Raw genomic sequence first — 26247 nt, 5'->3', positions numbered from 1 at the left:
TACTGATTTAATAAAAAAAATTAGTGGAATCAATAACAAAAAAATAAAAATAAAACCACGGGATACTAAATTGATATACTTTAAACCACAGGATATTAAAGTGAGAAAATGTGAAACCATATGGATAGTATTTGAAGGTTTTCCTTTAATTTATAAACCTCAACAAATTGAGACTTAGCTCTTCCACTACGGAGCGTTTCGGTGGGCGTAAAATAAATCAAAAAATTACTTTTGATAAAAAAAATTATTTTTTTTCTTGTTTGGTTTGATATATGAATTTATAAAAAAAATTAAAGTTTTCGCTTTCTGCCATATTTCGGCGGAATAAGAAAACTCAAGCTGCCCAAAAACATTTTTTATTTAATTCTTTCTACCGAATAAAACAAATGTAAATTTTTCTTTTCAACCAAATAAATATGGATGAAAATTTGCATTTCTTTTCCCACTATGACATGTAAAACTTTTTTTCATCAATTTTTTTTTTACGAAAAATTATTTTTAATGGTTTTACGTTGAACCAAATGGACCCTAAAAGTTACCGATAATCTCATAATTAGATTTTCGATACTTGCTTTTTATTTCGAGAAAAAGTGTTTCAAAACAGAGCCAAATAAACACTTAAAAACAACTACTTTCTTAATTTCTTGTTTAACCCTCATTTTTATCAATTAAGATCTTTTCGTACACACCGACCGTCCCTAGAGCAAGTGGTAAAGGGCTTGGTGGTTGGTACCAGAGATCCAAGTTCGAATCCTAGTTGATTCACATTTCCAGCTAAGTTTATTTCTAAATGAAATAAAACAAAGTGGGTAGCGTGCTACCTATCTCTCAAAGAAAAAAAAAAAAAAAAATCCTTTCGTACACAGTTGCTCAATTAATCTTACAATCACATACTCCTATAGTTTATTGTAAAGGAATCAATCAACATTTAGCTTAGTCCTAATCATTTGAGCTTCCATTCCTTGTAGTTTTTAATTAGATCACTTGTGATCACTTTTTATAATACATTGCATCATTTGGTTGGTTGTAGCTTTATATTAATCGATTCCGAAGAGCATTTCGAGGGTATCATTGTCGGCAAATCAACAAAAATTAGTACACCAACTTAGGAATCCCATACTCTACAATTTTAAGTTGGTTTTTCTACAAAGAAATTTAAAGTTAGTTATACAAAGTTACAAACAATCAATCAAATGTAAGTATGGTGAAATAATGTGAAACTAATAACTGTTTTTCTTCTGTTGCTTAATTATAATGTCAGAGAATAATATATTAATATGTTATAAATCAGAATCGATTCTAATTTAGAACCTGCTATTCTAATACCATATATATATATATAAAATAATATAGCAATGATATATATTTTTTTTTAATGATTGTTATACTCAACAACTATTTCTAGTGCCTATCGTGATACCTCAATTTGGTGTAGATGGTAGAGGGAATGAGACCCCACCATGTTACGAGCACATGAAATTCGCGGAAATTTCGGGTCGGTCATTGTCTTTTAGTTGGATTGTTGTAAATCAAAAAGTTAGGGTTTGATTTTGTGGCGTAGACTCGTGATGGATGAGGGATGAGACAAAGGGGGACCATGTTGGATTTCCATTGTAATTAATTGCAAAAAAAAACAAAAAAAAAAAAAAAATCTTTGAAATGGGATTTTGTTTTGAGCTTCCTTTTCTTATTCCTTTTCTTATTTACTTTTGTTGTTTATAAGATGGATTAGTCGCATGTTATTTACTTCGTTCACGTTTTTAAAAATGAGCTTAACTTTAAAATCTCAAATATCAACCATTAAGAATTTAACTCTCTGTATTAGGGACGGTTGGTACCAAATACCTTATTCATCACGATCCATAATGACGAAGGATAGCTATAATTTGATTTTTTTTAAAAAAAATTTTGGGTGCACTAATTTGAGCTATACCTCTCCTTAATGCTAGCTAAATTATGTCAAACAAATGGAATTACCTAACAACTTTTGACTTAAATCTCTACAAATCTTCAACAATGCAGAATTAGGGCACCGCAAGTCACGTTGTATATATTTATATATATATTAGTTGCAGCATGGATTATACCTAACATGGCTTTTTGGGTGCCATTATTATTTTGCAATGGTAGATTCGACCTGGGTTTGACATCTTATCCACTTGTGTATAACTAATCCTTCTGGTAAAGTCGCAGTAGTTAAGCAATGATTTGGTGTATAAAAAATACTGCAGATATGTAGTGTTTGGTGGTATATCATCATCCCATCCATCTCAACAAGAATTATTTAAAACGAAAAAAAAAAAATCTCATGAGCAGTAGCTCTGTAGAAGTTGGGTTTTGTCACAAGAACACAGAGGAGAGATTAGATGGGGAAAAGAGAAAAAAACAAGAGGGGGCTATCCAATTCATTTAATTTGAATTATAAAATATATCTTCTGTGTGATGTGATTTTATTTGAATGTGTGAGTGTGCAATTTGCTTTAACATAAATAGGGTTATGTGAGTTATGGTTCAAGTAGTGGATAAGGGCTTAATGGTCGGTGATTGAAGGTCCAAATTTGAAGTATAATTGTTTTATATTTTTAGTTGTATTTTTTCTTTTGGAAAAAAAATAAACGGATGAAGCGAAATTAAATAAACGAAAACATAGTTTAACCTTTTCAAAACGAATAAAACTCTTGATTGTGAATTTGTGAATGGTCCTTCCATCTTAGCTTCCCCGAATCAAAACATGTTTACGTTTTTGCGGACCCAAACCGAGCCAAATTGGTGTTAGGAGGGGTCGCTTTCTTAGGAGAGGCTAGGGAGAGACGGCAAGTGCTTTAGGGACAAGCGCATGTGTGCGACTCCACCTCACCTCACCAACCTTTTTGAGCCCTCTATGAGCCCGATCCTCCCATGTGGTGCGTGGGGACCGCCTCGTTCTGGCTCGTAACCGTGCTAGAAGGGAAAAATTTTTTTTTTTTTAAAAAAAAAAATTGTGGTCACGAAGTGTAGCATATGATGATGTGGCGAGGGTCGTGAATTTCCTAGTAAAATTCATGAACACAACATTCAGTAAGATCCCACAATAGTGTGGTGATTTTTACTAGAGATGTTAAGGTTGTAGATTCAATCTTAAATCTTTTATAATCACAATTTGTGTGCACTAAAGGACTGATCACTAAGTGGGATGCTCCCTCCAGCATGAGCGAGAAGTCGATTGATTCTTCCAAAGAACGGGAAGCGTAGTGCAGTGGGGCCAGGGGATGGGAAAAGAAACTGCTCCGAAGAAAGATATTGGGGTTCCTAATGCTTATCTCCACATCCCATATTCTTGTTTACCACAACGAAAAATGAAACTTAAGTGTCGTGACCCAGGATCATACTAAAAATTTGCCGGCACGGTACGGCACAGTGTGTGTCGAGTTGTGTCTCTGCGTGTCGGTCAAAAAACATTTTGTGTACCGACACATAATAGTATAAAATATTTATTTTCTTTAGCAACAAAATATTCTAATTATTTATTATATTTTTTTATCACATCTTTTGAACTTTATTAAGAAAATTACTTACTAATTTAAAGAATAAAAAGTTTTGAGTTGTGCCATCGGCATAGAGTCTGTATCGTGCCAGTATCTTGTTGACACGGTGAATATGATCCGTACCGACAGATACTTAAAACCTTGTATTAAAGATTCAGAATTGAATCTAGAGTTCAATACAACCTAAAGCACTAAACCCCTCACCTTCTCATGGTAATGAAATTCATATACAAGAGTCCACAGTTTTTTGGGCTGCAAAATCTCTTGAATGATAACCCAAATTGAAATCGTACACGACTCAATCGGACCAAGGGATTAAGAATAGGGTTCTTAGATCGGAACCCGATTCGACAACTGAAAGGGGCATTGGACTCGATCCGCCCAATAGCACCCCCTTAAGTGGCTTGCATTTGCCCAGCTCGGCCGTTGTCGGGTCGGGCAACCTGAGATTTACAAGATCTTTCTTGGGTAGGCCGGGCCGGTTGAAATCCTGGGCTAGCCCAACAATCTAGAGTTCAATACAAGAGAATCAGATTTTTTACAACATAAAAATGTAGAAGACAAACACCACTGCAGCATGAACAGTTGCCCGTTCCGAGGACAAATTCATTTTCTGTTACAGCTCCAAAATGGCAAATCCACTTCGATTTAAGTTTTGAAAGAAGTGCTTACATAAATCGGGCTACTAACTTGGCCAGAAAAAGCCAATACTGGATACCTATTGAAGTTCAAACTCAATTTGAATTTATTGAACTACTGCATTAGCGAGTTAACTCTTGAAAATTCAAGACAATCTCCGTAAAGCCAGTTATTTCTTGCACAAGGAAATGAATGAATGATAAAATCATATTTTCCTCTTTGGAAAAAATTGTGTTAATTTACACGTATAATGATAACAATAACTTGGAATTACAGCTTATCTTATTGAGGCGGGGCTGGGGACTTGAGAACTTGCTGCAGCAAACGAGCCGCTAAGCGTTGAGTAATCCCTCCGGCAACACGCTCGCCTAAGCTGCGGGCCTCGGGTTCTTGAAGAACCTGTTCCATAGCATGTTTGTTGGTGAGAATGGTGCGGCCAAAAGCAACAAGGAGAATAAAAAGACTTGATTCCCTGCCGACCACAGCTGCTCAGTATTGCCAACCCAAAAGAACATAAAAAATGAAGTTCATACCTGTAAAATTGGTTGTAGAAGGCTTGGATCGAAACTATCCGAAGCTCTCAAGAGACCCCATATTCTGAAAACTTGATCACGAAGCGCAAGCATTTGTTCTTGCTCACCATCACGCAATTTAAATGGCCCAGCGTCGCTGCCATTTGAAATTAAGGGCTTCAAAAAGGCAGGAGTTGCACTATATGCATCAAGCAATGCTCCAAATACCACAGCTTCGGTGACACGAATAGCTTCTTTCACGACTAGTGCTCGTAGCTCTTCGCCACCGGGGCCCAGTAGTAGCTTGAGAACAGGTTGCAAAGCTTCTTTGGTCGTAAAGTCCCTATCTTTGCGTCCTTGAACAAGAAGATTTTCAAGCCTGTTCCACCTGTAAATCAAGGATATTTACCATAGATAGTTACTTTAAACAGGTAGAAAGCCTCAATTTTCAGCTTAGAGAGCAACATCAAACAATGGAAGCACTTGCCTAAATCTGCCATCTTTGAATAATAACTCAACTAGAGCATCTCTGAGATATGGATTTGGATCAGTGAGAAGCCTTTTAGCAAAATACGGATATGAGGCAGCAAGCACCTTAAAATTGGGATCGGCATAAAGAGCTAGACCTTCGAGCACCGTGAGTGATCTCAATATCAATGCATAGTAGGCCGGAACTGTGTTCAAATAAAACATATTAAACCATCAATACAGAAAAATACAGACAGAATAAAGAGAGGATCTCTATCCCAGTATAAGTTCCTGACCGATTTATAGAAAGAACTGTGAACACGTAAGAATAACTCACCAGTAAATGGATATTCATAAAGAACAGCACCCAACCCGTCGACTATGGTTTTAAAGTTCAGCTCGCTTACGGTTGAACTCAGCGCATCATCGAAAAAGTTCTTGAGAGCGGGTACAATCGGAGAAACATCTACATCAGGCGCCAAGAAATCCAAGGCATAATAATCGCGAGCCATTGCTTCATAGTCACGATTAACCATGTGAACCACGTGGCCGATAATAGCAAGTCTCGCGTCTTCTGGGGTCTCGCTCATCATGCCAAAATCAAGAAAAGCAAGCTTCCCCTCAGGGGTGGCTAGTAGATTACCAGGGTGTGGGTCTGCATGGAAGTAACCATACTCTAGAAGTTGCCTCAAGCTACATTGGATTCCAATATTTACCAAATCCAACAGCTTCAACCCTTGCTTCTCAATTGCTTGATGCTGATTCAGTTTGACACCATCAACCCAATCCATTGTTAGCACCTTAGCACTGGTGTAGTCCCAAAAGATATCTGGGACTACTACGTCTTGCTTGTCTGCATACAGCTTCTTGAACCTGCGTGCATTCTGGCCTTCCTGAAAACAACATCTACGCATAAGTGATTCAATGTTTCGCTACATGGTCGGTTCGTTGTAAATCATGTTACCATGTAGTAGCTAAAGAAGTGCCGTATATATGAATTACAGATTTAAATCTAATGTTATCTCTACTGATTTTCTCTCTTATTATCTCTAATTCAGTCTTTCATATTTAACATCCATCAGTCTCCCTCTCTAAATTTCTCTATAGATAAGATGCTAACTTCTAATTACGACCAACTAATAATCAAATCCATCTAGCGAATCACTCAGGATTAACAACAAGTTTGACGTAGAATAACAAGAGTGATGTTAAAAAAAGAAATGAAAAATGGAAAGGTACCTGGACGTAATTAAGCTCCTGGTAAACCCTTCTCGCGAACTCATCAATTAGAGCAACGACATTGCTGGTGACGAAGTCGATGTATTTATTTATTAGGAAGCCTAGACCCCTCAGTAAATAAAAATCAAGGCCTATAGCCTCTTCAATACCGGGCCGCTGAACCTTAACAGCAACAAACTGTCCAGAGTACTTCAGCTGGGCTTTGTACACTTGGCCCAAACTGGCGGCGGCAATTGGTGAAGGCGATATCGATGAGAAGATCGACTCAAGAGGCAAGCCCAACTCCCTCTCAATGCATGCAAATGCCTCTGAATCAGGAAATGTTGGGAGCGCGTCCTGGAAAGAAACATAGTAGTTTAGAGTTAGTAAGCCAGCGACAAGAGGACTTGATGTAACAGGGACCTGATGTTAGAGCACAATGATGTACAGTTTATTTTATATCCATAATGCAATCAATTACAAAGTATTAGGTGGATAGTGGAGCACTTCTTTAGCTAAATAATTTCCTCTAGTGAAGGTATTAGGTAGATAGCTTTGACAAGGTTTTCTATAACAACAGAATAGAAAATTTGGAAAGCAAAATGTTGTCTTACGGAAAGAACAGACTGAAAATGGGCAATTAAGCTTATACAAAAGAAGAACAACACCGAGACTACATAATTTCGATAAATACATCCTTAGTAAGTTCAAAGAATTGTATCGAGAGAAGTTACAAGCGACCTGCAGCAGCAGCCGCAAAAGCACTAGATGTAGCAACGTGACATACAAAATGCAAAGAATCTATGCTTTAATGAATGAATCAAGCGAAAGCCCCGCATCAGCTAAATTCATAAGCACATCAAGGAAAAGGCAACTAAAGCAGCTACTTTAAATGTATGGAACTGCATTTGATAAAGGCAAAAGGTAAGCTCTCATGTATCAAATCTATCTATCTACCAAATGCCAATTCAGAGGTTTCGATGAGAAAGACGATAACCTGCAACTCCGCGAGCTCCTCTAAATACTCCGGCGGGCAGATATCGGGCCGTGTTGACAGGCCCTGCCCGATCTTCACGAACGTCGGCCCCAACTTCGTGAACGTCCTCCGCAGCTCCGCCGCGCGCGACCGCTTATTCTGCTCGAGCAGCCCCCTCTTCTCGTCCACGAACAGCTTCCCGGCGAAAAACCCTAACGTCGTAAAGATCTCCAGCGTCCTCAAAACCACCTAGAATCACGGCAATAGCCCCAGATTGGGAACCCCCGCGGAGGGGAGGAGTCGAAGCGAGTGTGGGAGGAGGGGATGGGGAAGTACCTTGAGGGGCCTCGATCCGTATCGGGAGGAGAGGAGCTCGGGGGAGTAGACGGAGACGTTGGCGGCGCGTGCCATGGCGCGGACCTCGGCCTGCACCTCCTCGGCGCGGTCCCTGACCGCCGCGGCGGCGGCGGCGACGGTGAGGGCGGTGGAGGGAGCGGGTTGGATCGAGACGTCCCCTCCGTCGGCGGCGCGGCCCGGGGGCGCGCCGGGGCGGGCGAGGGGGCGTTGGGAGGGAGAGGGCGAAGGCGATCGCCATGGGCGAGTTTGTGGAAGCGCACGCGCACGGTGCGGGTGCGAGCGCTCGCTCGGGAGTTTTTGTTTTTCTTTCTGTTTTTGGGGAGGGGGGTGTTTCGTTCACGCCACAAACATGTGCGTGTGGAGACGAGGAGCGCAGCGTGCGCGGCGATACCTCTCGGGTTCGGGCACGTGGTTCGCACGTGAGTCGGGGCCTGGGCCAATGACGAGTTAGAGTTTTGAGGACAGCGGGAAAAGGTTAGTGGTAGGTGTCAAATGTTCTCAGCATAAATAAATGGCTGTACCTGGTCTACAAGGCCACTGTGGACCGTGCCAATTAAAGTGCCGCATCGGAAACTCACTTCATTAAAAAACAATTAATTTTTATTTATCATATCAATTTTTATTTTTATTAAAAATTATTTAAATTTTTGTAAAAACTACACTTTTTTTTTCTTTAATTTTTTTCCCCTAACAATCTCGTCGAGTTTCCGCACATTTGGTGGTCCACAGCAGCAGGCCTAGCGAGTTTGGTGAATTGTCACGATTTCGTTGATGGCGACCTGAGATATAAACAGCCGGGCAGACGGCTAATCCTAATCTTAAGATTTTAGCCGACTGCGGCCGGACCTCATTTTCGGGAAAGTGGTAGTGTCTGTTTGCCGGAAGTGGGGAGCAATAAAATAGTCCTGAAACGTAAATATTTAATTTTGGGCTATTTAATTTACTATAATTTTATCTTCAGTTAAAGTTCCAATTTTTTAAAATAATGTAATTAATTTCAATCCATTTGACTGAAATTAATTATAAAAAAATATATAAAAAATATTAATTTATCTATCATATATCTAGTTTTTACTTTATTAATTTTCTACAAAACAAACAGGAGATTTAAAAAAATTTTAGTTTTACAGTTATACGAATAAATAGCAAAAATAATAAAAAATCTGAACTCTAACTTGACCCTAGAGTTCAATTTGAATTTCATCTTCAGCAAAACAAGTAGGCATTTGGCCTGTAATATAAAAAGCCTCTATAGAGTTTCAAGTCTTAATAAATACAGAATTTAAAAAGAAATGCTTATACTACCCTATTTTGATTATCTTATTATATTATTGATGTATTGACATACATATGTGAATGGATTAGAATATATATTTTTTAGGCAATAATGATAGCTCTAAGAATTTTCTAATAATAATATTTGACTTTTAGTAATTAATATTTAGAGTATACTAATAATATTATCATGTCATTAATAATATTACAAGATACACTTGGTGTATTTGTAGTAGCACTCGAATTTAAAGCCATCCAACTTTTAACCAGAATATGCTAGTACGCAAGAAAAAGTAATTGTTATTTGGATTGCAATGACCTGAATTGGATGTTGACTGACTATTTGGTGGTATTATTATTATTATTATTATTATTATTATTTTGTATCCTCTACTGCCATGAAAATAGAAACTCATCTTTGAATGGGCAGTGAGCAGGATGTACACCCACTTCTGAATATACACATAGTTTTTTTAAAAAAAAAGATTGGTAATAAAAACATGTTAACAAAATAATTTCCATTTGCAAGTGTATTTAAGTTAGCAATATCTAAGGCTTAGTTTGGAATTGCGGAAAGATTATATTACGTGCGGTGAGAAAAAATAATAGAAAAATATTATATTTTTTTTCTATACGTAATATTATGTTCTGTATATTGCGATTTGTCGCTACGGTCTCATTAGAGAACGCAGAAACATACCATTTTATATTTTAATTTTAATTTTATTTTATCTAAAAATATTAGATAAATCTCAATACTAAATTAAGTCTAAGTATTTAGAGGTGCTTTTGCGAAACTTTGAGAAGCGAGAAAGACTTTTCTGGTGCTCCACGTCGAGTTAAATGGACACGTGGCGTTGTGTACGCACTAGCCAGTGAATCCCGCGATGCAAGGCGAAGATATTCTACATGTACTAGATGATGCGAAACGTATCATTCGGATTCCAAGCATTAATTAATCCAGTTATTAAAAAGAAAAACAAAAAACAAAAAACAAAAACATCAACAACAGCAACAGCAACAACCCAAAACCAGAAACCTCAGAGCCAGTAATGTATTTTTAAAATAATTCTTTTTTAAAAAAATGATCTTGGGACATTATTAAAGATTTACTAATAACAGCATGGTTGTATTATCATCTGAATAAAAGGGGGCAAAATTAGAAACAGGATGCAAGATTATTCTGTTATTTTCAAAATTTCTAATCCATATAGCTTTTGGATTTCGCTCATTTCTAAGGCACCGTTTGATTGAGCTATAAAAAAAAATAATAAGCCCTTATTTTTTTTTATATTCAAATATAATTTTGAAAGTCAGGAACTACGTTTTCTTTTCCATAAAACAATTGAAACAAACTTGTATCCAAGTTGGAACAAATTTAATTAAAATCTAAATTTAATTTTAATTATGATATTAAATTATTAATTAGTCAAATTTATGTATTTAAATCATATATCTATTGCTTAAGTAGTAAAATAATTAATTAATTTATTATTTATAATTAATTATCTAATTAAAAATTACTAATTTAATATGTTTATCCATAAACTAATATTTATATTGATCAACTATTAATAGTTTTACTAATCTAGTTAATTTCTTTACTAATTATCTAACTAAAATAATTTACTAACTAATTAAAAAGTTAAATTTAATTAATTAATTAATATATTTTCATTATCTCTATAATATTCATAGCTAATAAATTTATTTAAGTTATTAAATTATTTTTCATTAATATTTTGATGTTAATTAATTAGATAAAATTAATTTAAAATTATAACTTTTATTCCTCTTATTCTAATCTAATTATCAAACACTATTTATCTTAATCCAAAAATAATTTAATAACTTAAATAAATTTATTAGCTATGAATATTATAGAGATAATGAAAATATATTAATTAATTAATTAAATTTAACTTNATAACTTTTATTCCTCTTATTCTAATCTAATTATCAAACACTATTTATCTTAATCCAAAAATAATCTAATTTTCATCCAAACGCATTTCATCCAAACGCAAAACTAATTTAATTCCTTGCTTCTACTTGAGTTAGTTTCTACCTCTACCTGAACTTATATCTATTTCTGAAATAAGCAATTTTTACTTATATCCTAACCAAATACAGCATTATGAGAAAACCAAAGCATAGTACTCCCAACTCAAATGTTTTAATTTTACCAACTTCGAACGTTTTGATTTTAACAAACGAAAATTCGAGGTAACCACTTTGCACAACAGAATTATACAGAATTTCAAGGTAAATACAGAGCATATAACTGTTACCCAAAGAGAAAACAGATAATAAATGAGTACAAATCCAAAGAATACATAAACTTAAAGAGAAACAATCACCCCCAGACCCTCTAATTTCAACATCACAAATCCCAGGAAAGGACTCAAAAGAAACACAACCGAACGAGTCCGCAACATTACAACAACAATAAATTCAAGAATGTCTACGAAAGAGAAAGAAACAACCACCGCCAAGATTACAAAAGGAACAATTTCCCCCCACACAAAACAAATCGAATGAATAAATAAGCACGCGCATTAAAAGCAGCACAGTGATGTCAGCCTATGGACAGAGAAATCTAACGAGAAACATTTTTGTTTTTGTTTTTTGTTTTTTTTTTTATTAGGCCTGTTAGAAAGTGCTGCTGCTTTCACTTGCAGAGATCGAGGGGCTCTCCGATTTCACGACTAAAGAACCCTTACTGATTTCTAAACCCTGAAGTCTTCCGAGGGGGTCTTGCTGCATAATATCGGGAAGGGTATTAGGATGGGGGAGCATTTGGTGATTGGGTGAATTGTTGGAATGAGATTGGTTAAATTGGGGCTGGAGATGGACACCTTGATGCTGGACAGGCTGGGGCTGGGCAAGCGTGAAGAAGGAGGGGTTATTATACGAGATGTGCTGCAGTCCCATGTTATAGGTCTCACCCAGGCTTGTGATCTCCCCTGTCGCGATCTTGAGCCTCTCGACTTCATGCTTTAGTGCCTCATTTAGTGCTGCAGATATATTGAAAGTACTTTATTAAGCTATCTATGCATACACACTAAATCAAGAGTGTGAAGCTGGGGTTGAATTGTTGAGATTAAAGTATTCGAATATCATCGCTATTTATCATGAGCAAAGGAGAGGAGGTACATGGCACATTCATTTATGAAGTTATGAAGAGGAAGGATGCAAAAGTTCTTCTAACTTCCATAGGATATTCATCATATTACTTCCAAGCTGTACCGTAAATCATTCATATTAGCGACCTCATAAACACGTTTAAGCGCATTATTACTATCAAGGTTTTAAATGCCCGTCGGTACGGGCCGTATCCACCGTGCCATACCATGCCAACAAGATACCGACACGATACAAATTCCGTGCCGATGACACAGCTCAAAACCCTCTATTCTTTAAATTAGTAAGTAATTTTCTCAATAAAGTTCAAAAGATGTGATAAAAAGACAAAATAAATAGTTAGAATATTTTGTTGCTAAAGAAAATAAATATTTCATACTATTATGTGTCGGCACACAAGAATTTTTTTTACCGGCACGTATCGGCACGGCTCAGCACGCACCATGCCATACCGTGCCGGCAAGTTTTCGGCACAACCCCGTGTCACGGCACTTAAATCCTTGATTACTATATCTTCTCTATTATATCTGCATGCAGTTTTCCCACTTTAAATATTCGAAAACCTTGACAAACTAGTACATAGTACTTCATCAATGTCATTGTTTTCTCAACTACGCTAGATGTATGTGACGTGGCGTTTGTCCAGACGTGCATTGAGAACAATATACGATAATCAAACAACAACATTTTGCCCATGAAAAGCTATAGTGATGTGGGAAGCTATATACAAAAGTATGGTGTAATGGCACCTTGAGAAATTGAGATGTTATGTTTTTTCTTTAATAAATTAATACTTCAGTTTTTTAGCTACGCATGCATATTCGTGGCATATCTTTCTCATATTGGCAGGAAGAACCGCAATTCCATAATAATAACAGAAAATAGCAGAGGAAAGGAGAATTATTGTTATTCAGTAACTACAAACAGCTTACCATCACGCAATTGAGCTTGCTGTTCCATAGCTTGTAAACGTAGTTTAAGCTCTGCATTTTCTGCTGAAAGCCCAGTTGTGTCTCTCTGAAAAAAAAGGAGAGCAGTTAGGAGGGAGCTCTATTATTTAGCAAACAGCTCACAAACTAAGAAAAGCAAGAACTTTATAGACATGATACTTCTATTCCTTCAAAGACCAATTACCGTACAATACTAATTAGACTTTCATTTCTTTTCTGGGGAACTACTGTACATTTGTTAAGAACACAATTGTTGTCCTATCACCAAACTGTAAATACCAAAAGGTGACAGAAGCCCTCAAGTAGCACAATTCCTACATAAGCGCCTACAAGTGTGTCAAGGTATATGCAATAGGCAACAAAAAGCTATAAAATAACACTGTTGCAGCACATGCATACAGATTACTTTGGTCTTGTCCCTTTTGGGGAAGACTGTCAATTACATAAAATGCTAGAGATATACGGCAAGATCACCAACTCTTACGAGGACTCCATGAAATACCAGAATTTCAATGCCTAGATTAGCACAGACCTGGAATAATGTAAGTTGTGCAGAGAGAGTTGTAGCTTCCGTTTGAAGGGTTTGAACTTTCCTCTCTAGTTCTGATATATAACGAGCCTTTCTTTCTTTTGATCGAGCTGCAGATTGCCGATTGGCCAAAATTCTGCATATGATGAAAATTTAATGAATTAGTCTCAAAAGTAAAATCTTAATGATTACCATCAATGTCGACCTGATAACATCTAATTTTCTACTACATCAGAGAAGGCAAGTATTTAATGCATTACATAGTGTATAAGACAAGAATGATAATGCAAGAAGTACAACATCTGTTAAACAATCCCTTAAGTTAGTGGCTGAGCTATCTGTGATGATTAATTTGTTATCTTTCTCTTCTCATAGGTAAGTCCAAGGTTGTTGAGTCACAAGTGGCAGAGACCACCTAACACCTTGACTTTTAATTGACCTCTTTGACAATTCAATGCTTAATAAAATTAAGAAACAGAAGCAACCCAACCACATTGTACTTATGTTAATGCAATTAGAAAAGGGAAACTTTCAGCGTAGCTGATTGCTTATACCCCGAGACAAATGTCTAACTTACGCAAATGTCTTACTCGGCATACAGGCAAGTCTACAAACAGGCCATGGACTACAATCCTATGCGACAACTTAGGTGCCAACATTGCTCAATTCCTAGCAAACAGTCACCCGATCCTCTAAACCTAGTTTGTTTTTTCATTTAGGAATCACAAGCTTTATATAAGTTAAAGAAAAAAACAAATACTCGATGACCAGAATAATCTCTCTAAAACAATTTAATGGCAGTAAAGCTAGTGCTTTATGTCAAGAAAGACTTGATGCCTCCATATTTTCACTTGATGCATGCATGCGTGCATGCGTGCGTGCATGCATGCATGCGTGCGTGCATGCGTGCGTGCATGCATGCATGCGTGCGTGCGTGCACGCATCTTTCAAATTTGCACATCTAACAGACCAATTGTTTAGTGCAATAATTTTAATCAGGGAGGCTATCGTGTTTTCGTAGTGGAGATGTGTTTCCGAACTCCCACCAATTTTTTTCCCAAATATTCTTTCATAAGTCACTGATGTAATATCAAACATGGAAGTGAGTCGCTCATAGCACCGTCAGATTTATCTAAGTTTCTTTAACTAGCACATAAATGCATAATTTGGTGACCAAGTTGGACTAGGATATTCTATAGAGATTTTCGCCAACTACATAGATCCTCAAAGAGAAGTTTAATTGCTTCCATCAACATGCTCCTGATTTCACACAGCTACTTGACTACCACAAAGATCATATCCTGGTGTAATATTTATTCCATGACGAACACATAACAACACAATCTCAATATCAAAATCATTCTCTACAATTTTAGCTTTATCTATGTGGAATAGTACCTCTCAACTACCTCAATAAAATTAAACATTGAATGCTTATGATTTACATAATTCCGACGAAAGCAGCAAACCTAGATGCTGCTATGAGAGGGAAGTAAAATGCGAACCTCTTCGCGCGTTTCGGATCTATCGCCGCGAGCTCCGCGAGCTGGTCTGCCGTCATCGCCTTCTTTGCCTCCATCACATCGCCGAACACTCCCTCCGCCCTCGTCGTCGCCGACGACATCATCGACGCCCCGTCGATGGAGCTGCTGTGCCGATGCTTGGGCCTAGACGGCGCCGCCGCCCCCGCCGCCCCCGCCGCCGCCGCATTACCAGGTGTCTGATCCTCCGCTCGCCCCGAGCTCTCCGCAGTCCGATCCCGGCAAACCCCGCCCTCCGATCCCGACCCGCTCCCCTCGAGCTTACCCCCGATCTTCTCGATGTCCATGAACGTGCAAAAGAGGTCGTCCTCGGATCCCATCTCCTCCAAGCTCCCCGTCGACATGGGATCCCCCGAGCTCAGATCCAAATCGCCCGGGATCCGGAACGGTAGCTCAGATCTGGCCCTCCGGTGGCTGCTCCCGCGCATTGGCGCGCAATGCGCGGGGTTAAGGCTGTGGAACATCCCGGGAGCTCCGGGCGCCACCGTCGGCAGCGGCGCCGGCGCATTGTGCGGGAAGGGGAAGGGGAGGGAGGGGTTATGGTTAGGGTTAGGGTTACGGCTCGGGGGTTGGGGTGGATCCGTGGGGTGGGGTTGCATCGAGCGTCTTCCTTCGTCTACTTCGTTCGTCTTCGCCTCCTTTTTCGAAGCTTTCGACAGAAGAGAGAGAGAGCGAGAGCGAGAGAGAGAGAGAGAGCGAGAGCGAGAGAGAGAGCGAGAGCGAGGGAGGAGAAAACCCTTTTAAGAAAGCGAGGGATCTGAGCGGAGGGCCGGGACGGACCCCATGTGAGGCCCCCGCAGGGGAACACCACATATGTGTGGCAATAGCAACAGGAATGTAATTATTTTTGCTCTAATTTATTGGAAATATATATATATATATATATATATATATATNATAAAATATACGCATTTTAATCTAATTATTCTATTTTTTAAAATTTTAAGGCCAAATTTTAATTGTCCTATTTAACTTTTTAGTTTATTCTATTTGAGCCAGTAAATGGCTAATTTTATTTTAAAATTTAAATATATTATTTATTTTTATAGATTTAATCCGTATATTTTATGTAATTCATACTATAAATAATTAATTTAAATTGTATATTGAAAGAGCCATCAAATGATTTAAATTAAATAAAGTAAAAATTAGATAATAAAATCAAAACTTAAAAATATTAGATAGTCGAATTAGAATGGCCTTTATAGTTCATATAAGCTCCACATATTTTTACCTAATATATTTTGGTATTTGGAAAGTTATTGTATATATATATCTATATCTATTCTTACTAGATTTAATTTATTGATTTTAAATAAATTATATAATTATAGTTCATATAAGCTCGTTAGACTTGATTAACTATTGAAAGTATTTAGAAACTAAATTTCATAATTTTTCGTATCATTTTACCTATCAAACAAGTAGTTTAATGAACGGCTGAAATAACACTCATGAAAATAATGATAAGAGATTTAAATTCAAGATCAGATATACTGATCTTACTCTAAATAGTGAAAAGAAATTTTTATAAAATTTTCACGCATTTGGATTGTTTTACACGTTAAACTCACAAACAACCACATCTGCATTAAAATTGTCATTTTAAGATCTTTTGATCACATAGTAAAATATGTCGAAAAATCTGAAATTAGTTTCAAATTTAATAGTGTACATCAAGTTTAAGAAAGCCGATAGTCGATTTGGAAGCCCGAATCATCGAAAACAACTTCGGTAGCACGGAGCGTCTCCGTGCTACGATAGCATAGTAGCCGGACTACTTCTCGCTCTCTTCGTACACTCTCTCTCGCTCTTTTATTATATAGTAACTATTATTATATAATTGTCTTTGCACGTATATTCAACAAGTTTATAATAGATTCTATTATACTATATATATATATATATGCCGAACCTATATGAATCAAGTCATCAACTGGTTTCAAATTTTTGAAAATTTTGTTATTAATTAGAGCAATCTCTACCCGTTAATAGTTTGGGAATAATCATGTAGCGAGTAATTGCCAGACATTAATAGTTTCCCGCTATGTTCAATTTATTTATTTAAGCATTAAGCCGAGATCTTGTTGACTCCTAAAAGTGGTAATAGATTATACTTTTCCTTTTTCAACTACAAGAAAAATCGCATTCTTGCTTGAGCAATTTATTATCATCGAAACATATCTATGATAATTCGGAGTAACTCTACGATGACTTTACAATTTTATTACACAAAAAAAAATCCACACAACTCAGAAAAGGCATGAAGCTCTCCTAACTTCAACAAACAATAAATTTTGCGAGAGTATAAAATATGAGAACGCTAACGCTGTTTATTAGTGTTGTAGATTCGACAAAATATTTATGAGTGGTACCATTTTCATTTAATTCTCACATCGTCGCATATATAAAATTTTGTTATGAGGCCTAAACCTGATTATGAAGTGATTACAAAGCGGATTTGGTTACATAAGTCTCATTTTAGATTAAAATATTTTTTTTAAAAAAAAAAAAAAAAGAGTTCTCCAGCGGATTTGGATTGTGGGCATGTGTGGGACCCACGAGCGATTCGCCTTCCCCTGTGCCAAAATTAACCAAATCACGGTTGTGAGGCTGTCGCGTGGGCCCCACGCGTGCCACGTGGCCCCCTCATATCCCGTTACATCTATCGTAACAAATCCGTTACACCGAAGGCCATCCCCTTCTTTCACCCGCTCACCGACACACGCACATTCCAAATATCATCGCAATCTTGTTCACAAAGGAAGATCCACAACTTAACTATATAATAATGTAAAAAAAAGAAAAGGCAAAAAAATACACCGGCACGATTTTTAAAGTAAACATAGGTGTATACATAACCTTAAAAAAAAAAAAACAAAAAAAACAAAAAACAACCTAGAAGACCATGTCGCACTCTCCATCTTTTCAAAATTCACAAGACCAGAGACACCCTCCACGAAAGGCTACAAACATTACATAAACACAACTCAAGTGGCGTCCACTACAACCTTGTCCTGATTACCGCACCCTTCGTCAACTACACTATCCTGTTCACGGTCCACCGAAGCGCGGTGGCCTTCGTTGGAAGTTCGCCCCTCGCTCTCCCCGGTGGCTTGCGGAACCGTTAGCGTGCTCGAGCTCGCTTGTTCGCACACGAGACTCGTCAAACCGTTCTGCTTCAGATAATTCTCAAGCGGCCGGTTTGCCACCTGCAGAAGGCTCATCATGCTCGGCGGTCGAGACTGACCCACTTGTTGGTCCTCACTTCTTCCCGGGTGGCAGTTCAAGTCGATCCGCCCCTTGCTCGCCTGATCACAAGTTTAGTGTTAAGAGTTACATTCGGTGTTCGATTAAATTATTCGTAGATAATATCTAGCAAATCCTTTGCTTCTGGTGATTCTTTGTCAAGTGAATTCAGCCGAGTAGTTTAATAAAAAAAAGTAGTGAATAAAGTGTGGATTTCAAAACAAGAAAGGAGAATGTTAATTCTACATTTACCTCGAGCTTCTCGATAATGCTCCTACTGTAATCAGCCCCCAGATCACTCTCCACTCTAAACGGGTTACTTCCCTCGAATTCTTCCTTGTTGCTCCAACCAATCTTCTTGTTACTAGTATTGGCCTCGGCTTCCTCACGCTCGGACTGGCGCTTCTTCTTTCGCATCATTAGCGTTTTGAAGCGGCGTTTGACGGTCATGCAAACATTGCACGTACACGCAGGGTTGTGCTTGGGGCCCTTGCCGCTGGGGGGTTGAATGCATACAATGCATGAGCAGCCGGGACGGTGGCGGGGGTGACGGGTGGTTGGGGCGGCGCAGGTGGTGGCACCAGATTGGTTTCCAACCTCCCCCAGGGTGGCAGCAGTGGCCAGGGTATCGAGACCGGGTGTGTCCAGGTCAGATGAGTTTGTTGGTTTGAAACTGCCGCTCAACCTCTGCCTCTTCAGATCTGCATGAAGCAATTCAAGTTACAAAAATGGAAAACGGGTAAAATGGTTGTCTCACATGATCGGAGGTTATGTGCAGAGCGCATGACTTGATGGATATTGGTCAGTAGATGGAGCCAGAGTACAATTGCATAACATAGCAAAGTTTGTGGTCGAACAGGTTCAACTAAAAGGTTCAGGGACTAAGTCACATTATGACAAAGTATAGTATAGCTGCATCGCCTTGTCACAATTCCAGTATCAAGTGATGCCTAACGAAAAGATGCAGCTTGATGTAACTTGATTGATTCTTCAATATGGAGAGCAAAATTAACTCTATGACAACTCTACAATATGCATGCACTGCATGTGTTGGTAGAATACTCTGAATCTTCTCTACAAAGAGTATTATATGGTTAAATTCTATGAGTATTCATGGCAGGCATAAAAGAGAAACTGCACACCTGCATATTGCCGAAGAATATTTTGCAGCTCTTTTGGGTTCAATTCATCAGGCGCGGAACATGAAGAGCTGTCAAAATTATCACAAAGGATAATTGAGAAACTCTCAAAAAAGATTAAGAATCGTCACCGAAAACAAGACATCATGAAGATATCTAATACATTCAGAATTTTATATGACTACAGCTTGACTTCACAAATTATTCCTGAAGGCCTTGCTAGAGATCTGAAATAATGCATACCTTTTAGGGTCCCAGGAGTTATCAGCACAAGTCCACTTTGACGCAACAATGACATGAACAGGTATTTTACGCCATTTGGAACAATCATCACATTGGATCCATTGATCTTGTTCCCTGTAGATAAGAGTCAGGCAAGCCAAAACAGACAATATGAGTCAAATGCAAAGAAAAACAGGTATTATGTCCATGCATGCAGATGCTAAAAAAAGATGCATCCATATTAGACACAAATGCGCATTTGTATGTAAAAATGTAGGTACTGTTCTATATAATGCTTTTGTTACCATATTGCAGGTGCAAATATGAATATCATAGGTTTTACAAATGCACATTCATATGTACATATGTAGGTACTGTTCTATATTATGCTATTGTTACCGTATTGCAGATGCAAATATCATAGATTTCAAGTTTTCATTGCAAGTGCAAAAGTAAACATTTTCTAATAGAGCTTAATGAATTAACCAAGCTTTATCCTGTAAGGACCGCACTTACCCTGAAGCTCGAACTGTGAAAATAGTTCTCTTTCCGAAGACAGGGGGTTCCTGTTTATAATAAGTAATTATGAATTAGCTGCAGGATATATACACCCATGAAACTTGAACATGTTTATAGGCAAAAACAGAACTTCTTGGCAGGAATGTAGGCCCACAATTCTAAACTCAAAATGAAAAGAAGTTGCTACCTTTTCCTCAGAAAAAAAAAGAAAAAAGAAAAGAAGCTGCAAAGAAGCAGTATAGATCAAACAACAGAATTTATTACTAAACATGTGAAACTCGACTGCTAAAACAGTGAAACTAGTATCCAGCAGAATAAAGTTGGGCAGAAAAGTTCATAAGACCACAGAATTAAATGTGCTGAATTGTTGATACATGTGACTTACTTCATATTCTTCAATATCATGGTCTTCAATCGTGACAACAGTTGGCTTAGCACTTGGAGCCGGACGCAGCAAATCTTGAGCCTCTTCCCAAGTGAGCTTCAGTTCTAGGGCATCTAAATTGTCCATAAGCAGTCTCCTGCTTTTCGCACCAATATTGCGGCTCCTTTTCTGTAAAGGCTGAAAAGACAAGTCCTCATTTGGTCTCCCTCCAAACATCTCTGCCTTAAGCCAACTAGCATCCCCATCAGCTGAACTAAGACGTTCAGATAGAGAGCCCGAGTGGAAGTCTGCTGTTCCTTTTACTGACTGAAGAAGTCCAGAGAAACCACTTACAATTGGGAAGTTCTCATTTGCACCAGAAAAGAATGTATCGCTAACAAAAGAACCATTTGCGATCGCAGAAATCTGAGAATCCTGTTATCAGATATGGTATTAGTTGTTAAGCCAATGTTGAAAACTAAAAGGCTTCTTTTCAGTCTCTGTAGCTACAATAAAGGTACAAACATGCAGACATTACCTGAGCTGTAGTCATAGAAAATTCCATTACTTATTTTGCTGAAGACTTTACTACTTTGCCTTTTACTTATTTTAATTTCAGAAAATTCTGTTAAGTTCCATTTGTATTTTAACCATTTCCATAGAAAATCAGTTAAGAAACAGAATATTCTGCCAAACAAGAAGTTAACAATATTTCTAAGCTTTGATAGGATGGTAGTGAAATCAAAACAATGGTAAGGTTATGTAGTAAAATCGAAAGTTTTATACGTCAAGCATCCACTTTACAATGTGCAATGATTGAGGAAAGGGCTGTACATTTTTAATAAAATTATACGATAGAAAAGATGCAAAAGAAAGGTAATATGCATTAAGTGTATGATACACTCATAAGCACATTAGCAGCAGGCTATCTCATAAGCATCCTACCTGCAATGTCACAGTGTTGGTTGCTTTTCGGAAGCCCATAACAAGTTTCCCTTCAGGTTCTATTCGACTGAAAGTGACTGCAGAAGAGGACTCATCATCAAAATACTTAGAATTTATTTATAATCTATCAAATGGAAACAATAAGTAGGCACAGTAGACAGGAAAGAATGTAGTGCTTTATGGGATGAAAAGTGGGATAAAATCAAGTAATCAACATATTTTCAAGGGGAAAAGTGAACTCATCAATCTTCAAGAGTTGCTAAGTATCCTCCCCTCACCAAAATGATTTCACGAGTTGCAAAACAAATTTAACATTTTAAAAAAAAGAACTAGTGGAAAATGAAAAGCAGCAAGATATAGAAAAGCATCAAGAATCAAAATTATAATAATGCTTAACACTTTCAGAATGTAAATGTTGACTCTGAACTGCTGCTATGGCAACACGCAAAATTCTGTGAGATTGTACACTACACTTCTTCAGAAACTTTACAGTTAAACGGCAATAAATAGTTAAGATATGATAGGTTCAGAAAATGCATAGAAGGGTTAACTATCGAAGTTTCCTATGCATGTAACACTAGGCTGCAAGCACCTGTATCACCAGCTTGTAATTGCAGGGACTGTATACAGGGCGTAACACCCTCTAAGACATACATTCTGCTGTTATTATTTGGCCAATATCTGAACTGGAAGTGCCACTCTTTTCCTTTTGCATCTTGAATAGTCAACGGACGGCCTTCTGGTTGAGAAATAGGAGGAAAATATGCCTAAAAAAACAGTCACAGTAATTCAGATGAAAACATAACAAAAGAAGCACACCACAATAGAGAATAGTGCTCTATATGGGTACCAGAATCACTCTTGTTTTCATATTATGTTATTAAGATCTTTACTATTTCAGGCCTAAAGAACTATGGACATCAGAGTGTAAAACTTCTAATTATTAACCTTAATATACTACTTTATGGCCATGGTCTCTCATGTTCTAACATAATTTCTTGGCTTTATGCTTAGTCACCAGTAAAACATGCATACTTTTTATGCAGATTGTAAGTTCAATGTTCCATAACAATAGTTTAATTCTGAGGAAGAAAAATATCTGTGGCCAATGATAGAGCAGAAAAACACAGATCAAATTTTCTAAAGCTTTTCAAAAAGCATAAAGTCGACTGTTAATCAATGTTGCCAGCTACTCAGCCAATGCACAAATAACATGTAGTATGTTGGGGGTAAGTACTAGCGGCGATAAAACCAACAAAAACTAGGGAGCTTGAAAGTTACCTCAGCACACGCTTTTGGAAGGACTAACCGGCCAATACGGCCAGCATCGCTGGCACTGAGAACCTTCTCAAATAATGGAACAATGGTTGAATTTGCACTTAAGTAAGAAAGTCAAGGAAACAAAACGAGCATAATTGCTAAAAAAAAGGAAAAAAAAAAGAAGGAAGATTCAGAGCTAATCATAAAATCAACTTTTCAAGATACCATCTATTTATATAACTGGGGGAGGAAGAAGGTTTATCTGAGCTTTTGCCACATAGATAACTCATAAACTGTGCTTTTGCCATGCCCCATTTGGATGGTTCGTAAAGCACCATATGGACAACTTCTGGATTTTAAAGGTCCTATATAATTTTTTACACAACATCTATCATTATCTCTTTCTTTTTGAAGGATGTCATTTTCTCTTCTCCTCCTAACAGATTAAAAAAACACTTCCAGTTTTTCTTTTATCATTATTATCTGTAATCACACAAGATGAAAAACTAGCCTCCAACTGTACTGATGATAAGCATCAAAAGGATACTCTCCAGATATTTGCTGTAGTTCCTGGTCCGTAATCCTTGGCCAATAACGCGGAAGCAATTGATTCCGGCCTCTCCCCTCAATGGGTGGCCTAGCAACACGCAGCGGGACCACATCCTTTGCTGTATTATCACACGCAACACCAAGGCCAGGCCCAGTCTTTGGGGGTTTATGGAGAAAATGGCGACCCCGTTCCACCTGCTGAAAGGGAGAGAGTTTCTTACTCAAATCGCTTCCTTCAGCAATGGCACTTGGAGGAGGCAGCATTATATTCCTTTCAATATTCAAGGTAGTTTCAAATTTGCTGCCAGAATTAGAAATCCCCAAGCTCATGCTTAGACATGCCTTGGTTAGCGATTCACATGCCACATTATCTGTATCTTTACTGTCATCTTGTTGGGTACTTTGTGAAGAACCTATAGAATTTTGACTTCTCCTTAAGAAGGGGTTAATATGCTCCCATTTTATTGGACCAGTTCCATTCTCGATCTCTCTCGGCTTCAAAATCATACTGCTCTGTCCAGCTTCGAAGTTCTTCTTAGCAGTATCATCAAGTTTGTCATCAGCAGAAAAAGAACTTCCTGGCACACTCTCATCCTTCAAATTCCTAGGATAGAGACCAAAGAGCCTTTGGTATTCATGAGGTGGCATAAACTTTGGCATTATTTTACTTGGGATCTGCTCAACAGGGAACGAAAAAAAAAAAAGGAATTAAGAAGAGCATTTTTATTAAAACATTAACATCCTTGTTTGATATGAATTGTTCGTGACCTCAATCAACTACAAAAACAATCACTACTGGATCAGAAAACGCTACTATGATTCATTTATTCTGTGGTGATATCCTTGGAAGTCAAAGTTGTTAAAATATACTCATTAACTATGAAAACTTCAAGGGTTATGAGTAGCTTAGGGGCAATGCATAGTTAGCTTCGGTCTTACATATTACATTAGCTGTTTTGCTTTTTCCTACTTACTCAAACTAGCCATCTTATTTTATCAGACTTTCATTTTCCTTCCTCCATTTTGTAAAAAGCTGGGCTTGCCGCATACCGCCACCCTGCATTTTTACAAACATACTTGACCAAAGTTAACAGGTGGTAGCGCCCAACTTTTCTAAGAGGATCAAGTAACACAAAAATTGAAAAACTTTTTAATACTTGCTGGTGATACTATTAGATTCTAATGTGTGCTTACACAGATACTAATACAAGCATGATGTTCAATAAAGCGAGCTATGCATATAAGGCAGCGCGTTGCCACATCTGCGAGATAAAGGATCTTACGAGAGAAAGTCCCGAGTTCTTCATGCAGCTAATGCAATGTACTCCTCCAGTATCGAGAAGATCGAATGAAAACTTCGAAGCGATGCATCCACAATGAAGACGCTGCAGGAATCATTTTCATCAATGTAACAAAGGCAAATGGTGATGATAAAGTCAATAGAAATAGAGATTTTTGTGAGTTTATCAATTATCAGCAACCTGACCTTTCCACAGAAAGCGCACTCTCTCCAACCGGATTCTTTTTGGTGAAATATGTCACAAAACACAAGCTGCTCGTATGCCATCCTAGATACAGGGCAAGTAATATGTGATCGAGAGAAAAATTGAAGCATGTTTGAGGTTACAAAAAAAAAAGATAAAATTGAATCCAACAAGCAATCGTCCAAAGCCCATCTTCCTATACAGAATACCCGGAATAGCCAAAAGAAAGTTACAAGTGAGCAGAAAAAATGTAAAAAATATATATATATAAAATCATCAGAAATTCAACTCAACTCCATAGCACTAAAAGATAGGTACATTAAAATCTCGATCAAAGCAAATAAAAAAAAATTTTAAGCCCAAGTTGTATCATCCAAATAGTGAAGTGGACTACCAAAAATCTACAACCATATTCTCCAAATCCCTCATGCCACACATAAATTAAACACAATACCGACACAAAACTATCACGAACAAGGCGGCGGAAAGGGGGGAAAGCACAATACCCGCACTTGTCGCAGAGAGCGGCGTACCCGCCCGATCTCAGCGGCCACCCCTTCCTCCACTCACCCCCCTGCGGCGGCGCCGCCGCGCCGCAAACGGCGTTCATACACCGCTGCGCCGCCGCCGCCGCCATCTCCGAGCACCTCCTCCGCCGCCGCCGCCGATCACCCACCAAATCGCCGAGGATCGCCCCGATCCAAACCGCCCCGAGCTCGCGTTCGCGCACACGCCAAGGGTCAGAACCCTCGCTCGCTCCGGAACACGGCGATCGCCCCCTCGATCGCCCCCATCACTGAGAAGAGGAGCCGCTTCAAGAGTGAGGAACACGAAGGAGAAAAAAAGAAAGAGAGAGGAGGAAGGAGAGGAAAACGCTTCATGCAAAAGCGAAATAAATGGCTCCAAAACGAAAGAAGAAAACAAAAAAAAAAAAGAAAAAAAGAAAAAAAAAAAGGAGAAATTTGTACGAATTTAAATACATGTACTAGACAATAAACAAGTAAATAAATTAACGGAAAGGAATAATTAGGACGGAAATGAAACAGTATTAAATTCGGGCCAATCGTGGCCGTTGGATGGTGTACAACGAGGGTAGCGTCATCTCGAAGTCAAAATAGTCCTGTCCCCAGAGAGCGCGGGGCCCACAGTGTACGATGAGGAGACTACGGAGAATGTATGCGGTGCGGTTACGGGCGCGGTGAGTGTAACGCGGGTCGCGGTGGGGCCCGCGGTGGGGACGTGGAGTGGCGGTGGGTGCGCCACAGAAGCGGGAGCGTCGGGGTCGGGGTCGGGTGCGGGTGTGATGCGGACACCGCACCGGTCACAGCAATTTATTGTGCACCGGGTGTATTAATATTATCGCATCCACCTCCAAAATAGAGA

At 38.2% G+C, this 26247-nt stretch overlaps 3 protein-coding genes across 5 annotated transcripts; all 3 read right to left on the bottom strand.

The window, feature by feature from the left end:
• Positions 3637-8008, bottom strand: LOC109724318 (uncharacterized aarF domain-containing protein kinase At1g79600, chloroplastic). 2 transcript variants are annotated; one of them, XM_020253102.1, is made up of 8 exons: positions 7674-7886; positions 7359-7586; positions 6383-6718; positions 5481-6036; positions 5163-5349; positions 4697-5063; positions 4438-4562; positions 3637-4032 (listed from the first exon to the last, which is right to left on the bottom strand). In XM_020253102.1, the coding sequence occupies exons 1-7, from the start codon at positions 7746-7748 to the stop codon at positions 4446-4448; spliced, it is 1866 nt and encodes a 621-aa protein (XP_020108691.1). In that variant the 5' UTR covers positions 7749-7886; the 3' UTR covers positions 3637-4032; positions 4438-4445. The 2 variants fall into 2 exon arrangements, with proteins under 2 accessions (XP_020108691.1, XP_020108692.1); XM_020253103.1 differs by lacking the exon at positions 3637-4032 and having other exon boundaries at positions 4308-4562; positions 7674-8008.
• On the bottom strand, positions 11228-15949 carry LOC109723635 (transcription factor RF2b). Its single transcript, XM_020252064.1, has 4 exons — positions 15098-15949; positions 13596-13728; positions 13046-13130; positions 11228-11986 (listed from the first exon to the last, which is right to left on the bottom strand). The coding sequence occupies exons 1-4, from the start codon at positions 15730-15732 to the stop codon at positions 11622-11624; spliced, it is 1218 nt and encodes a 405-aa protein (XP_020107653.1). The 5' UTR covers positions 15733-15949; the 3' UTR covers positions 11228-11621.
• Positions 17886-25760, bottom strand: LOC109724429 (B3 domain-containing protein Os07g0679700-like). 2 transcript variants are annotated; one of them, XM_020253249.1, is made up of 13 exons: positions 25371-25760; positions 24867-24948; positions 24664-24765; positions 23379-24055; positions 22853-22949; positions 22164-22338; positions 21572-21648; positions 20648-21061; positions 20260-20309; positions 19765-19878; positions 19525-19592; positions 18635-19083; positions 17886-18444 (listed from the first exon to the last, which is right to left on the bottom strand). In XM_020253249.1, the coding sequence occupies exons 1-13, from the start codon at positions 25499-25501 to the stop codon at positions 18124-18126; spliced, it is 2757 nt and encodes a 918-aa protein (XP_020108838.1). In that variant the 5' UTR covers positions 25502-25760; the 3' UTR covers positions 17886-18123. The 2 variants fall into 2 exon arrangements, with proteins under 2 accessions (XP_020108838.1, XP_020108839.1); XM_020253250.1 differs by lacking the exon at positions 25371-25760 and having other exon boundaries at positions 24862-24941.

The sequence above is a fragment of the Ananas comosus genome, linkage group 18 (assembly GCF_001540865.1).
Source record: "Ananas comosus cultivar F153 linkage group 18, ASM154086v1, whole genome shotgun sequence".
Classification (NCBI taxonomy): domain Eukaryota; kingdom Viridiplantae; phylum Streptophyta; class Magnoliopsida; order Poales; family Bromeliaceae; genus Ananas; species Ananas comosus.
The sequence above is the reverse complement of the archived record's forward strand: the minus strand, read 5'-3'. Positions and strand labels throughout refer to the sequence as shown.